Genomic DNA, 15916 nt, shown 5'->3' with positions numbered 1-15916 from the left:
GACCACAATATTAAAGTAGTGCATTTACTCCTCGCTTCAAAAGTATGGTGCATGTTGGTTTCTCTCTGTGTGTGTGCTTCCGGTGGCTTGAGCGCCAGAACCCTTGCTTACAAGTACTTCTTGTATGCAAAAGACCATGATTCCCTGTGCAAAGAACATGCGCAGAACACGAACCAATGTTCCTTTCAAAGAGGTATTATGTGACCAAATATTTGGGTTTGAAAAGGAGTACCGCGTTTTCCACACCATAAGGCGCTTTGAGTATAAGGCGCACCGTCAATGAATTACCTATTTTAAAGATGTTTTCATAATTAGGGCATACCGCATCATAAGGGAAACTACAATAGTGGCTGCATTTGCATTATGCATCCACTAGATGGAGCTACCCTAAAGGAAATACAACACATTAATTACAGCTTTATTTATGTGGAGCTTTCACAATCACTACAGCTGGAACAAAGAGTTTTACAGAACTTTTAAAATACTATGTCCAAGAAATCAGAATATTAATCCATTTATAAGGCACATCAGATTATAAGGCGCACTGTCAGCTTTTGAAAAAATTTAATGCTTTTAGGTGTGCCTTACTGTGCGGAAAATACGATACCCCAGGGGTCTTATTTGGGCTTTTGAAAACCCAAAACTGAGCATATTCAGGTTTTTGTAGGTTTTACATTGCACATATAACGTTAAAAGGGTTATTGACTGCATGTAAACAGTCGGACGATGGCATCATCTTTACAGCCATCAACGAAATACCACCCACGGCAGATGAACTCGCACACACACAGTGAGTAGGAAACACTGAATGACGTTAGCTTACTTATCATTGAATCTTCTGTTCTTCTTCTTCCATCTGCCCAGTTCAAAAAATACCAACCAGACCACGTATCTCCTTAACAAGTTCACTAAATTGGTTCTGACAGATTTAGTCCGCAAAGCTCCATTCAAACTGAGGGCGCTGAGGTCGAGCTTCCGTCCCACAGCCAATGTTTTATTTGCTCATTCTTTGACTCCAGGGGGAACGGCGGGACCCCACAATCCTTTCCTCTTACAATGGACAAATGCATCCCAGCTGAACTGGCCGCCTTGTTTCATAACCTTAATGAAACCAGTCACTGCTCTTTGTTTGAGCGGTCGGCCCATGAGAAGGAGAGGATCATTGATGCCCACTCGTCTTCTTGCTTCCTTCATGAAAATGGCCCATCTATAGCATCTTATTTAGATTTGGAAGAGGCAAGTGGGTTTGGATTTTTGACAGCTCAGGGATCTCTGCTTACACTGTGTGCCCCACTCATCCACAGATTTGTTAATCCTGTTAATATGAAGAGGGGCAAGAGCCTGAGAGTGGCCACAGTTTAAGAACCATCAACCCGCATTAGCGTTGGAAACACAAATCCACGTCTAGACCTATTAAGTGCTTAGACTCAGTCAAATCACTGGAGGTCTGATGATGGCAGAATAACCTATAGCCAGTATTTACCAGTCAAGTATCCCTCAGGAAATGCATTGATCTGATGCAACAGATGTCTCACATTATTGGATATAAATCCCACTAATCTCATTTTTTTGGTAAAAGAGCACATTAGAGGCGTCATCTTCACACACTGTATTCCTTGGCAGCGAGAAAGCTTTTCTCGCATTATTGAGTAGCCGCTTTGAATGTCCGCTGTGCTATTCTGACCATGTGAAGGATTTACTTGTTGGATGATCCAGCCCAGCATTGCATTTTATTCCCATTTAAGGCGATTATTATCACTGTGTGCAAGTCTGTCTGTGTGCAACACTTTACATGTGCGCTCCTAACACCACATGATGTATTAAGAGAGATAATCTGTTGGCTTTTAATTAAGACACACGGCAAAGAGACTCAAGAATACTCGAGGACTATGGCTGACATGTTGCACCGTGCAGTCGAGTTGATCTTTTACGCTTCAATCCACCAACAGGCAAGTTCAACCCAGTTCCACATTAAGGCATGTTTCTCTTCTGGCTGCACACCAGTTGAGCGACTACAAAGTGTCTGATTTATGCAGTTTGTTCTGGCTGGGCAAAAGCACAGCAAGGGATTTGAAGACACTACGGGCTCGGTGACCGCCCATGAGCAGCTTTCAGCCACACGGAAGTCCTGGGCCACCAATGGGGCACATCACAGATAATCAGTTGAACTCTTTCCAACCAGCCACAGACATTCATCTTCACGCAGAAGCAGATTGCCGTGTGCCTTGATAATGAAGGTGAGCTTGTTGAGGTATCTTCAGAGACATACTCTGTGATTCTGTATCTTGTTTCTGAAGATTCTAATCACCATCTGGACCCTGAGCAAACCAACATCCGCTGGTGGCAGGGGAGCATGATGCCTCGTTGAAAATGTTCCTGTTATTACGAATACGGGATGTTACCAAGATTTAGATGCATAACATTCACCTCTTACTGTTAACTCACAAAATATTTTTAGGATGTGGCTCAGGTGATTTGTACAGCAGCTGATAGATGCTTGAACTACAATGAACCTAATCGCATGACATGTCTAATATGTGCAATTTCTCATTGTTTTCAGTCTTACAAGAGCATGCCTCTATCCTTCCATTTGTACTGTAGTTGTTGTTCCATGCTACGACAGTGATCTTAAACATATTTATAATAAGCACTTATCAAAAGCATCCTTGTTTTCCCATCAGAATATTTTGTTCATTTTCAAATCACACACAAGTTGCAGACAAATGTGTTGGTATTGTTAAATTGACAAGGGTCAGAAGCCTGAATATTCTTATGTAAATTTCGTAGGATTGTGCAGCTGTCATGCACAGCGGTTTGTACAAATCAGACCTATTCTGAGTTGGTGGAAAACACTTCTGCATAATGAATTTCATGAAAATACAGTGCAACCATAATCCCATAACTAACAAAGTCCAGCATTTTAAAGAGAACATTTTTATGCAGCATGTCCACAGCATCGCTGCCACATCTGTGAATTGTAGTTGTAGTACCATTAGTACACAGGCACACAATGTACTCGGGTTCAGTTCATTCTATATATTTTATGATTTATTATTAATTTATTATATCATTATTATTATATTATTATTTCTGATGAAAACATAATTTGGGGTTTACATTCCTTGCAAAAGCAATTTTATTTGCTGATCATTTTGCGGTGCTGCTGCATTTCCTAATCAATACATTACGTCAATGTACAAATATTTTTGTATTCTGAATATTAAAAAAAAAAAGTCCAGACCAATATATATTTTTATAGCTGCACTAGAACATCACCTTAAAAATAGAGATGGGAAAGTGAAGTGGCTGAACTTGTATTTTGAAGGGAGGATGAAAGCGGCCATTTTTTTACAGTTGTGACCATTTTGGGGGAAAGTGGAGCTTAGGAAAATGGAGCTCCAATCTATTTGTGGTCAAAGTCTGAGTGAATCTTTCCAGGCTCGTGTACGGAAAGATGATCACGCCCACAGCATCAATATATCGTAGAAAGATCTTTTTCGGTGAAATGATTAGACCACACGAGATTGCTTACAATTTTGGTAATTATAAGGCAATTGGAAAGGAAATGTATGAGGTCATTCGGAGAGAAAAATGGAAGGAAGCACTTGACTGAGTCGCCGGTTGATACCCGTGCATAGAGACGCCTCTTACGTTCATCTAAAGACAAACACAAGCACCCTCCGATGGTCTGTCCGCGTGTTAACTGAATTTTACATCAATAAAACTGTCGCCATGGTGAACACTGGTCAAAGTTCAGAATTCAACATTGGCATGTACAGTAGATGAGAAAACTATCCGTCTTGTCGATAAATGTATTTTATTTAGGGGAATTAAGCACTGTACACAATTTTAATTGAATATGTATTTCAAATCACAAAGTGAATTAGAAAACGGATGGATGGATGAACTGCATGCAATCTGCGTGATGTCTCAGACATCTGCAACTTCTGATGTCTCCAAACTGGCAAGAAAATAATGAAATAAAGCTACCATGGATCCTTTGCTTCCTCTTCATTCACTTCAAACCCTTCTCTTTAAGCTGAAGTAGGACAGGGGGAAAAAAACCCCACACAGGACCATCTGTAGACAGACGCTGGTTGATGAAGCCGGAGGGATGAAGCCTTAGGGGGTATACAGATGGATGCATAACAGACACAGAACCGGGGAAGAGACAGAGAGAGAGAGGGACAGAGAGAGAGAGATGCAAACACAACAGTAATTACAGGGAGGAGAGAGAGAAATCCACACCGCGAAAAACGAGGAGATGCTCAGACTGCTGGGTTGCCGCCCTTGGGCCATCAACAGAACCACAACCCTAACCAGCCCATCATTCAATATAGAGTTACAGACCACTGCCATGACAGGAGGGGCCAAGGAAGGGACAGAAACGGAAGCAGACAAGTGTTTCGAGGACTCGTCTATTCTAAGATGCATTGTGCGTCTTAGAATACTCGAAATTCCCAAGTAAGAAAATGAATGCTTCAAATGGACTGTGCTAGGTAACTCAAGAGTTAATCGTGAGGAGAAAAAAAACTGTGTTATTTGCCACCAGCAAGGCCAAGCCTCTGTCCTGAGTGGGAGTTCTGCTTCATTCCAGCTTTACTCATAAAAACCAACTCAGTGCCATACAACTGTCGGACCACCATACGTGGTGACCGTGCCAAGCCTGCAACCTTCATAACATCCTCATGTAGTTAAACCTCACACCACATCACATGAACAAATGTGGAGGGCGCAGTTCATCACACATCTATCATCGGTGCTTGACGTGAGACTGCAGGCAAAGGAGACTAGACAGCTCAACTGGAATTCACACATTCACCGTAGTGAAGCTGTGGAGCCATTTCCACATGGTGACCAAATACTGCCAGTAGTTCAATAATTTGCTGAATTATCTTCATGAAAAAGAGCCGATTGATTTGCCTGGCAAGGCTGCTGGTGGACCCGCGCCTCTCTACGGTGTCCGTGGCCCGTCTCTGTTCAGCAGAAGCGCATTCCCAACACGAGGAAACAAAAGCAACAGGATTCCCTCAGCAGTGGCAAGGAAAATCTCAAATCTATAATAACGACATCAACAATGATATGGTGCGGTAGAGGCTTTTATATTGCACTGTGATTATTATATCGTACAGCTCGACCACATGCGAAGATGGTGGCTCACTCGTTGAAAAAAAAAATAAAGAAATGAATTCCAGAAAGGTCACTGCCAACACACACCGCAGTGTGTAGTGCCAACGCAACGAGAAAACATTGGTTTGAATCCGAAGATGTATTGTACAGACACTGTAACCTTTGGATACATCAATTATGTTAATTGATCAATATGGTTCTTGCTTTGCCATGCATAGGGGAGCAAATTTGGCCAATGCTCTCTATATAGTCCCCTTGGATTATTGTCGGTCAGCAGTGATGCACATTAAACACCAGGTAAGAGAATTTTCTGAAATAGTGCAAAGTGAAAAAGTTCCATCCAACGTAATCGAGACTTTGAAATGATTTCGCTTCATTTTGATCAATGACTCATATTTTAAGGGCACCTTGAGGATACTGAGTTGTAATCTTTATCGGCAAACAGGGGATTGCTGTCATTGTTGCCTCGGAAATATATTGCAGAGGAGAGGTTCCCCAAAGATTATGCTCTACCGTTCAAGTGCTTTTGATAAAATATGTCTCCTCTTCCCCATGATAAGCAAAGCCAGGGGGTTCCACTGAAACTATTTCACATTCAAACCATCGAGAAAAAACAGCAGGATAGTACCCGTTCGGTATCTTTGCAACCAGTGCCAAATTTGGACATGCCAAATTTGGGGCGCTGAGCCGCAGGGTGAACGGCACAAAACAATGTGCAAAGGGGTTACAGTGTCAATCACAGATTATTCTTGACACATCTCTTGTATCTTTTCAGATGTGGGGTCATCAAACTTTACTAAAACCTGAAACCGAGAGCTACATCTTGGGTACCGATTTAATGTGATGTGTAACCAGTTTGAGGCGCACTTCTGAAATGAGCTCATTTGCTCATATTACTTTTATTTATGTCAACAATAATTAATGATTAAAAAATTACTTTCTGCAACCTTATGAAATGTAAAGGATTTCTGCAGCTCAACGTCTGACTAGTCATCCCAACTATTGATGCGATCTCTGTGATTTCGGGCTAAATTACCCGTCCCTTTAAATATTGCTATTTCGAAGAATGATAATTTGACAATAAAGTTGTACTTGGCTTGACTTGATAAATCCTTCATTCATTCATTCATTCATCTTCCGAGCCGCTTGCTCCTCACTAGGGTCGCGGGGGTGCTGGAGCCTATCCCAGCTGTCTTCGGGCAGTAGGCAGGGGACACCCTGAATCGGTTGCCAGCCAATCGCAGGGCACACAGAGACGAACAACCATCCACGCTCACACTCACACCTCGGGACAATTTAGAGCGTCCAATCAGCCTGCCACGCATGTTTTTGGAATGTGGGAGGAAACCGGAGCACCCGGAGAAAACCCACGCAGCCCTGGGGAGAACATGCAAACTCCACACAGGGAGGCCGGAGCTGGAATCGAACCCGGTACCTCTGCACTGTGAAGCCGACGTGCTAACCACTGGACTACCGGGCCGCCCGACTTAATAAGAAATCCAAATATTCATTTTGCATTCTAGTGCTGTACTGAAATCTGGTGAATTTATGCACAGATGTCTTGTACAGCTACAATGTGCCTTTTATTATAAATGTAGTCACACAGATGCAGTACACACAACCTTAACTTTGAGCAGAAAGTGAGTTAAACCAGTGCACTGATTTCCTACCCAGAGGCAACGTTAAGCACTGCCTGGTCCTTCACTTAGCACTATTGTATTGAAGTATCCGTATTTGATTGTTTTGAGGGCAGATGTACAAATTGTGATATCCTAATTCTCCACAATTGTGTCCCTTTTTATGACATACAATTCTAGCTTGTTTGCGGGCTTGCAGTTGAGTATGTCATCATTCCCATCTGCAGCCTTCTCCACGTCGGCATCAGGCTTCTCCTCACACTCGCACACCCTTACCAAGTTACATCATTGTGTGTGTCTGGGATAGTTTTTATTAAGACAAATTAGATAGCTCTGGCTCTTTGCTGCTCTCTCACCACCAGCGGAGCCTGAGGGGACAGGAGACTGCTGCTAATTACGAGCCCGAGCGCAACATGTGCTGTTTCAAACAGATAGTGCTGGATGACAGATTGCAAGCAAAGAAAAACTTGTCAAACATAAGAACAGATCATATAAAATATAGAAAAATTCTTGGCTGGGATTGTTGGGTTTGTGTCAGAAGCCCCGTACTGGGTTGGATCGCAGCTCAGGTAGCAATAAATAACATCTCTCCGCAGACTAATCAGGTCTTGGCATGCTCAAACTTTTGAAGGCTGTTGGATCTCTCCAGTAGTCACCTTTACCCTCTCAGCGACCACTCTTTGACAGCTTTATGGACATTCAACATCTGTCTTGAACAGGAGCGTAGGATCTGCCTAAGAAGTCCAGAATGCAAGTAAAGCAAATACACTACAGGGAAAGAAAAACTCCACAAGCAGAACAACTTGCCTTGGGATTTGTTTTTCTTGCTGTAGGAAGTGCTCTATATAAAGCGCAGTTAGCAGAATTTTAAAGGAAACATGGCAGTCATTGATTTGAATGGGGTGAATGTCCCATTTTTTTGACTGAGCAATATCCTCTGGCTTTATTGGAAGTAAATTAGTCATGGAAAAATATTTTAAAAATACATAGAGTGGTTGATTTGAACCTTTCTGGACTACAACTACTTCAGAAATGGAACTATTAAAATATAATTTTTATGTTAAAAAATGACATCAAAACAGTATATCATTTAAAAAACATTTTAAAAAATGAAAGGAAAAAAAGTGGGGGGTAATGTGGCCTTTGAATAGTAATGTGAACTGAATCAGGAAGCGGAATGTTGAAGGGCAAACGTTCTCAAAATGCTTGGAGCACATTTCAGATTTTTGAGAGCATTTGAGAGAGTGTTTTTTGATCGGAATCTATCAGCGCGGCACATTTTGACTTGCAAAAGTGCTCCAAATCTGTCAGACGGCGAGGGCATCTCCTCGTCATATCACCCCAAAGATTTTCAACTGGATGCATGTCTCGAAACGGCTGGGCCAATCCTGAAATTACATTTTCTCCAGTTTTATTTTTCCAGTGTCAGCTTTTTCATTTCATTTTATATACTTAGTAATTGCTTCATTTTTTTAAATGAACTGCATTCATCCAGTCATTTTGTACATTGAGCTTATGACCAAGAGGAGCATAACAATCTGGCCTGTACAAGTTGTATTTCCCCAATTTTAAAAATAAATGTTTTTCAGTTTTTTACCTTAGTCTATGTTTTAGCAATTTATTTTTTTTAATGGACCGTTTTCACTTTTATGTCCAATGTATGTTTGATGAAGCTAATGAGAATCATTCCATAATTAATCACTTTATGTGAGCTATTAAAAAGCAGTATTGCAAAGCAAAGATAAACTAGGTAGAGAAGCCATTGACCTACATCACAGTGTGCATGAGGAATAAATATGCCTGAGGCAGTGACAACCACTCAGCCATCAAATATCAAATGGTGCCCCCCCACAAAAAAAAAGATAGTTTCCAGTGAAGAGTGACAAAACAGTCTACTTTAAGTTGATCGAGGGGGAAAATCATGATGCTTAAAAGTTCCAGCAGGCTGCACATTTGGACAGTATGGGACTTGTTCGGTGGAGTGATTTCTTCTCCAGAGATCAATTATTTCCATGCAAAGGAAATCTTGGAGCAACTCTGCTCTCTGGAGAATGTAATACAGAATGGATAAGGATCATGCGCTCTACGATCTTCTCATTTTATTGGCACGAATGGGAAATCTCACTAATTTAAGCAGGCTCAAGACACTTTGAACAATAGACGCATCCATTTAGGTTGGAATAATAAAATGTTCTGTGTACTCAAATACGAAGTCAATCGCCTCGTCGTGAAGATGCAGTGTTGAGGGTTCAGTGTGAAACACGTGCCCTTGCAGGTACCTGTCATCGTAGCAGAAATCTGCTCCCAGTGTGTTGACATACAGGACCAGAGCCACGGCGCTGCACAGCAATTCTGTAAACATCTCTTCTCGTCTGGCACAAACGCGTGACGTGACGTGGGTCCAACAATATAACTTCAAGGAGGAATCAAAGACTGCAAAATCCCAAATGCGTGTTCTGTCGCGGTGGCCGTCTTTTGTCAGGATGTCTGTGCGAAAGCCAGTCCGGTTCCCCCCATCCTCGCTTCAAGTGCACAAAGTGGACGCTTCGCGGGTCGCGGCGTGTCTAACCCATGTTGGCTGAGAGGCGGGGAGCTCTTTACCCAGCTGGAAGTTCACCAAGGAGAGGGGAGGAAAATCACACACCAGCAACGTTTACTCAACGTGTGACGACGCTAGGACTTCACACGCCTTCCCTTCCACAAGCCGGTCCGCCACTCTGAAGCTGCGAGACCGCGGCTCAACAGCCGCTGACCACAACTAAGTTAGCAATAATGACAGGAAGCAACTTCTGCTTGTACTTTCAAAATAAAGGTTAAAGTTAGTACCTTACCATCATGAACATTACATTGCACAACTACTAAATAATAGTTCGGCTGCGGGCCTTTTGTTTTGACAGTGATTGCAAATAATAATTGTATAGGCGTCACCTATCAGCCACCCTCAAAGGTGGCCGAATGTAACGCTCCACAAACCACGTTTACATGTGCTTTTTTCTTTACATCCTGATGAAATGTTGATATTTTCGTTTTAAACATCATAATTGTTTTTTATTGTAAAAACGACTTAAAAAGTATATGCCTATTCCAGCTGTCTTCAGGCAGGGGACACGCTGAACTGGTTGCACAACAGGGCACACATAGACAAACAATCACTCGTGCCACAATCACACCTAGGGACAACTTTGAGTGTTCCATTAGCCTGCCATGCATGTTTTTGGAATGTGGGAGGAAACCCACGCAGAACATGCAAACTCCACACAGGAAGGCTGGCACCGGAATCAAACCCTGCACCTCTGCACTGTGAGGCCGTCGTGCCAACCAGTCGCTCACCGTGCCGCCACTACTTATTTCCTTAAATCCCAAAACTTAGTGTTTTTAAGGAACCATGGTAACCAAACTTCATGATAACGTCTTCGTGCCACACAAGGGAAAAAACCACCAGCGTGTAAAAGATATGCATGTGTTGGAAAATGAGAGAGCGAGGAAAAAAAGGGCACTGGCATTTAGTTTGCATGCGAGAGGAAGACCTCCCTGAATGTCTTTGGACCATGGATGGTTTGAAGGAATTACAGGGACGCTGCATTGGCAGAAAAATAATTGCTGGTTTGGGATAACGTCTGAGGAAGAAAATCACATCCTTGTGGAAAAGATGAAGACTAAATGTGAGAGTGGTAAAACAGAGAAGTGGTGCATAAAGCTGGCTGTGGCTTCGTACAGAGCAAGAGACTTTTATCTAGCTGCGGGTATTCAGGAAGAGACAAAGGAATCTGAAACAAGGAGGATGATATTATGACCGGCTTGTGATGAATCCGATTTTTAATGCCTTGTAATATTGGGGGACAAGGTGAAGAGGCTTTGGGTTCAAGATGTCCAGGTTAAAATTAAATGTGTTTCTTGTAAAAAGAAACCCGAAACATACATGCTGGGTAAACCGAAGACTAAGATTACATATATGTTTGAACTTGAATGTGAACCGTTGTTGTGAGACCTGTGATTGGTTGTTGACTAGTCCAGTACCCCGAATCTAGGCACAAGTGAGGGTATGAGGGCAAATGGGGTAGCAAATGGTCGGATAGATGGATTGGATGCTCGTTACAAAAATATATATACTGTATATACTATATATATATGAAAGAGGAAACAGTCAATTATTTATTTATGGACGGTGGTTATTTTTTTTATTTTTTGGGAGGTACATTTTATGAGTTGTCCTTCAGCATTAGTGTAATATTTACAAGCAAATACAATTCATAATTTTTATTATAGGGGAAATGGACTGTGATTTGCAGATGTGTTCTGAGATGTCCTAAGGCCTTTTAAACAACAAATGAGCTCCTGTGCATTCGTGTTTTTGAGTCCGTGTTCAAGGCTGACAGTTGTCTTTAGGGACCTCAGAATAAAAAGAACACAACACATGAGACCTTAACTCAGAATATGAATCTTATTGACACAGTTTACTCAGCCATTCGCTATTCAAATGAAACCACTAACTCAGAGTTGATGTTGCATAAAAACATAGTAGTCTGACTGAGCCGTGTAAATGCAACATCCATCTGTCAAATAAGAACCATTTGTGTTCACTGTAGTTGATTTCAAACAAGTTTTAGTCAGTCTTTTCATGTGGCAGGTCCACCGGCAGCGGTCCAGAATGTTCTGGACCGAATCGGACTCGACAAATGGAGACTCAGATAAAGATGTAACCAAAAATATTTAATTGCAGAAGTTTGGCGTGAGGCCGATGAAGTACAAATAATGAATCTGGTCAACAAACCAGGATAAAATGATATAAGCAAAAAGCGCTTGCAAAAGACAATATAAATGGAAACAGCCTGTTTCAGTAGGACAAGAGAACTGAATCGGGACGAATGCAAAACAAGAATAGCTTATTAAACAAGAATGACTACATACAAGTAAATGGAGAACTGCAAAAGAGGCAACAGAAAACAGAGCAAAATCTCGAACCGTCTAGAAAATTGCACAGGAACATTGGCTTGATTAAGGCGAATTATCCGAGAGTCAGTTGTTCACGGTCGTGGAGCATTCATTTTATAAAACTTCTTTTGTATTGGCTTCTGGTTACTTCAAACCAAAATGAACAGAACTACACGCCAAACCAAACAGACACACATATACAAACGTTACAAAAATGAACCACTTATTTCTCCTGTGCAGTATTGCGCAGAAAACAGTTCCAATTTAGAAAAGCAATCGAACTGAGCAGCACGAGCAGTGAATCCACCGTATTATCATAGCAACCAGTCCTTTTAGATTTTTCTTGCCTACATAACAGACACATTATGATTTCAAAGGAGCTGCACTACTTTTTAACCACCGGGTATCCTTTACTTTATAAGGTTGGATTTCACATGTCATTCAGTTCTAATAATGTCATGGAAGTATACGTAGAAAACAGCCCACGTGGAATCAGATTTCCTCAGATCCGAATCAAGCCTCAATCATATGTGTGAATCTGCCAATGTGACGGGAGTGTAAGAGGACACTTAGAGAGTTGGGCAATTTGTTCGTCATTCGCCGGTTCGGTTGGCCTCTCAGTCCGTCGTCATCAGTCCGTCGTTATTCCAGGCCTGCACAGTCCACCAGTTGTCTGACTGGTTGGCCAGCCCCTGGCGAATGATGAATGACAAATGACAAATTGTCCACCTCTAGGCGGAGAGATCAGATGCAGTAGGGTAGGTCCACTAATGGTGTTAGCCGAGATGTTCTCTCAAATAGTTCAGTGTGTTGCTATTGTATCACATGCCTCTTCGTTACATAACAGTGTTCCTTTGATTCTTTGTTGTTTTGTAACAAAGTTCTTATTTCTTCCTCACTGTCTGACAATGCAGTTATTCCTCCTGTCATCAATGCAATACTGTATTTTTTTTTCTTGGAGAAAATAATGACAAGAAATTCTCGTGAACCAGTCTTTCTTCTTCCATTCCATTCCATCAGTGGGGATCGAGCCTTTTCTATTGCTGGTCCCTCTCTCTGGAATGACCTCCCACTGAACATTCGGCAAGCCTCCTCGCTGCCCATCTTCAAAGCCCTCCTCAAAACTCACTTGTATTCTTTGGCGTTCGACTCAGCATGACTTAGATTTGTTCTTGATTTTACTGTTTGGTGCTTTCTACCGCCTTTTTTACCGATTTGTCTTACTGTTTATTGTGCATGTTAAATTGCTCCATGTACAGCACTTTGTATGCAGCGATGGCTGTTTGAAAGTGCTCTATAAATACTGTTGACTTGACTTGACATTGTTCGATACGTACATGTATGTATGCACGCCTGTGTGTATGCAGGTTGTTTCAAGTGTTCAGTAAGTTTAGCTGCCTTTTACTTGAGGTCCGTGTGACATTTATTTCCTATAGTTGCGGTGATGTTCTTTGTTAGGTTGGAAACTAGCTAAGGCTGAATCATTAACACCTTTTCGGTTTGCACCCAAGTAGTGTTCTGCAATTTGCCCCAATTGCTTCAAGACCCGGATAATCCGTTCCAGTCCGCAAAATCATCCTAATTCTTTGCAATCATTTAGTCGATCACAGACTATACTTATTGCTAATGGAGTCAAAACAAATGGGACCTACTTCATCTGAATTTGGCACCAGACTTACAGTGCAAATGATCGCCGTGGTCATGGGCAAGCACATGGGAATATTAGTCAAATCTATCCTATAATTGGAAAGGAATCACATAGAAGCTGCATAACATGGATGCTCTGCATCTTGAATAAGAACGAGGACCATGATGGAAATCTCAGCAGTACCAATATGAGGGTGGTTTGGGATAGTGTGCATGACACACTCTGAGCTAAATCAGCCAAAAAATACAAACCTAAACTGTTCCAAAGCAGCTTTCTTTTTACTTGAAATCAATGAAGCAGATTTTGTGATGTGCCAGGTGAAATTACATCAAAATGGAACATGCAAGCCTGGGATCATTTTGATATCTCTATCCTTGATCCGGACAGTAATGGGCTCAGTTTATAAAGTATGGAAAAAGAAAGCAGCTCAGCTTGCGAACGTCACATGACCAAACTCAGAAAACAGGTGAGCTTAGATTGGTCGTTACATGAGCCTTGAGTGATGTCATTTTTTTGTTGACAGCAAGTGGCAAAATGGCCACCCCCTGGCTTGGACAAAAATGGGTAGATTGTGACGCTTACTTCATATTCCACAAAGGCAATATTAATCAGAGTACTGTGTTTATACTCGTCAGGGAGCATACAACATATTATCTTAAACAACATTTGGTGCTGTGCAATGTCAGTTCGAATAGTGTAAGAGTTCATTTTATAAAACGAAGCGTTGCTTCGGGTTCTCAAAACCCGCCCGGTTCGTCAATGCACAATCCTCCATATCCGGGCCTCCGAAGAGGTTGTCCACCTCAGATATTGTCCCAATCAGTCAATGCATAATCCGAACGAACATAGAGTACTACTAGATCATCACAATAGAAAGGTGCTAAATCATGTAATATTTTATAAGTACCGGTAAGTAACAAAACCTTGAAATTACATTTAAAGTGGATCAGGAGCCAATACAAGCTTCTAGTATCAAGGTAATGTGAGAGAACCTTTTCATCCTTGTCAGGAGTCTAGCTGCAATATTTTGCACCAGACTGTTAATACCAGACATCCGAATCAGATTTATTGGCCCAGTATGTAAAACACACAAGGAATTTACCTTCCCATTTCCAATCTGTCCAGGTAAACATGAACAAGAACAATGAGCAACACAGGGAGACAGAACGGAGAGTCTGGCGGCCCCGGGATTTGCAAAAGTCAGCAGGTAAGCATAATTGAAGTTAAAAGAATGAGAGGTAATGCCTTTACGGAGACTTTAATATACTGATGGTTGTCGTTTAAAGTGGTGTTAAACTGCTTTTACTGAGCATTTTGAATGTGGAACAAAATGGTTTAATATCACAACTGTACTACAACCTCTTACTGTCCTGAGCTTTCATAGTTACAGCTAGACTTACTTCTGATACCGCAATAACATTATCAAGCAAAACTGAGCGCTCTTACATAAATAACGGAAAAATAAATGAGTGTCATGTTGTGGCTGGCTCGCATAAACATCCCTGTTGTCATTTCAAGGATAAGAAATCAGAATTAGAGGTGCCAATTGCGGCATGCTTTCTGGCAATTGTATTGTTGACCTTGCCAGTTTCTGTTTGTCTGAACATTGTTTGTTCACACGCACACGCACACACACACTTAGCTTCAGAAATGTATTTCCAGCATCATGAATCAACCACATCACTCAAGGGACCATCTCTGTTATTTCTAACTCTCTGTATCGTAAACCCACACTGATGACTGGCAGGTTTCGAACAGCAGTGCACAGAATGCATATTGCACTCCTTCACAAACTCAAAATGTCACACAACCCGTACTGTGGTTCACACAACGTTCCCAATATTTTACTGCTACAATTTGATATCTTGAACGCAACAATAGAGATTCATTTTCATGAAGCTCAACATAGACAGATTATGTTTGATGGATGCTCTTGAACCTAAACCTTTGTTTTCTAAGTGCTACTACTCATATGTCACTTCCGGGCTTTTTATTTATTTTCCTTTAAATGCTTCCGACGACAACACCAGCTGATCTGGGATAATGTGTTCAGCAGATGATTGAACAAGGGATAACAAGGAATACAGCAAGGGATCTTTTAAATGTCAATTCAGGTGTCCCCTGCCTCTTTCTCCTCCCTGACTATCCATCTTGAGGCATAAGAAAAGGATGCTGTTAAATTATTTATTTTTCATTTTGACACAAAATAAAACGTAATCACACGAATAGTGCCTTATGACATTCCAGCCTCTGCTGCAGTTTGCCCCACGTTTGAATGAGCTGAGTTGTCACAAGATAACAGCAACAGAAAAATAATGGAAACATTTTTGTGACCACTTCCATGAAAAAAATAAAGCCAAGCCATATGAGGATACTTTAATTTCATTACCAAATATTCAAACTTGAAAGAATGAATATGTCTCAGATTATTTTATCGTATTCTAGCCTGACACACAATTTCAGTGCGTACTATTTCTTGACTTGCTGAAACAGCATAACCCCATTTTGAGGGGGCAGTCCTGTCTTATGCATGTGTGTCAAGGCTTTCCTGGCCCCTTAGTGCCAATGT

General features: G+C 41.5%; 1 protein-coding gene across 4 annotated transcripts in view; it reads right to left on the bottom strand.

The window, feature by feature from the left end:
- tmtc2b (transmembrane O-mannosyltransferase targeting cadherins 2b) overlaps positions 1-9520 on the bottom strand; it is a 129718-nt gene extending 120198 nt beyond the window's left edge. For all 4 annotated transcript variants that reach the window (XM_052061662.1, XM_052061663.1, XM_052061661.1 and 1 more), the window contains exon 1: positions 9047-9520. In XM_052061662.1, coding sequence (XP_051917622.1) covers positions 9047-9129 — 83 coding nt within the window. In that variant the 5' untranslated portion in view covers positions 9130-9520. The remainder of the gene's footprint in view (positions 1-9046) is intronic.
- Positions 9521-15916: the final 6396 nt, after the last annotated feature.

This window comes from Hippocampus zosterae, chromosome 3 (assembly GCF_025434085.1).
Source record: "Hippocampus zosterae strain Florida chromosome 3, ASM2543408v3, whole genome shotgun sequence".
In the NCBI taxonomy this organism is placed as follows: Eukaryota; Metazoa; Chordata; class Actinopteri; order Syngnathiformes; family Syngnathidae; genus Hippocampus; species Hippocampus zosterae.
The sequence above is the reverse complement of the archived record's forward strand: the minus strand, read 5'-3'. Positions and strand labels throughout refer to the sequence as shown.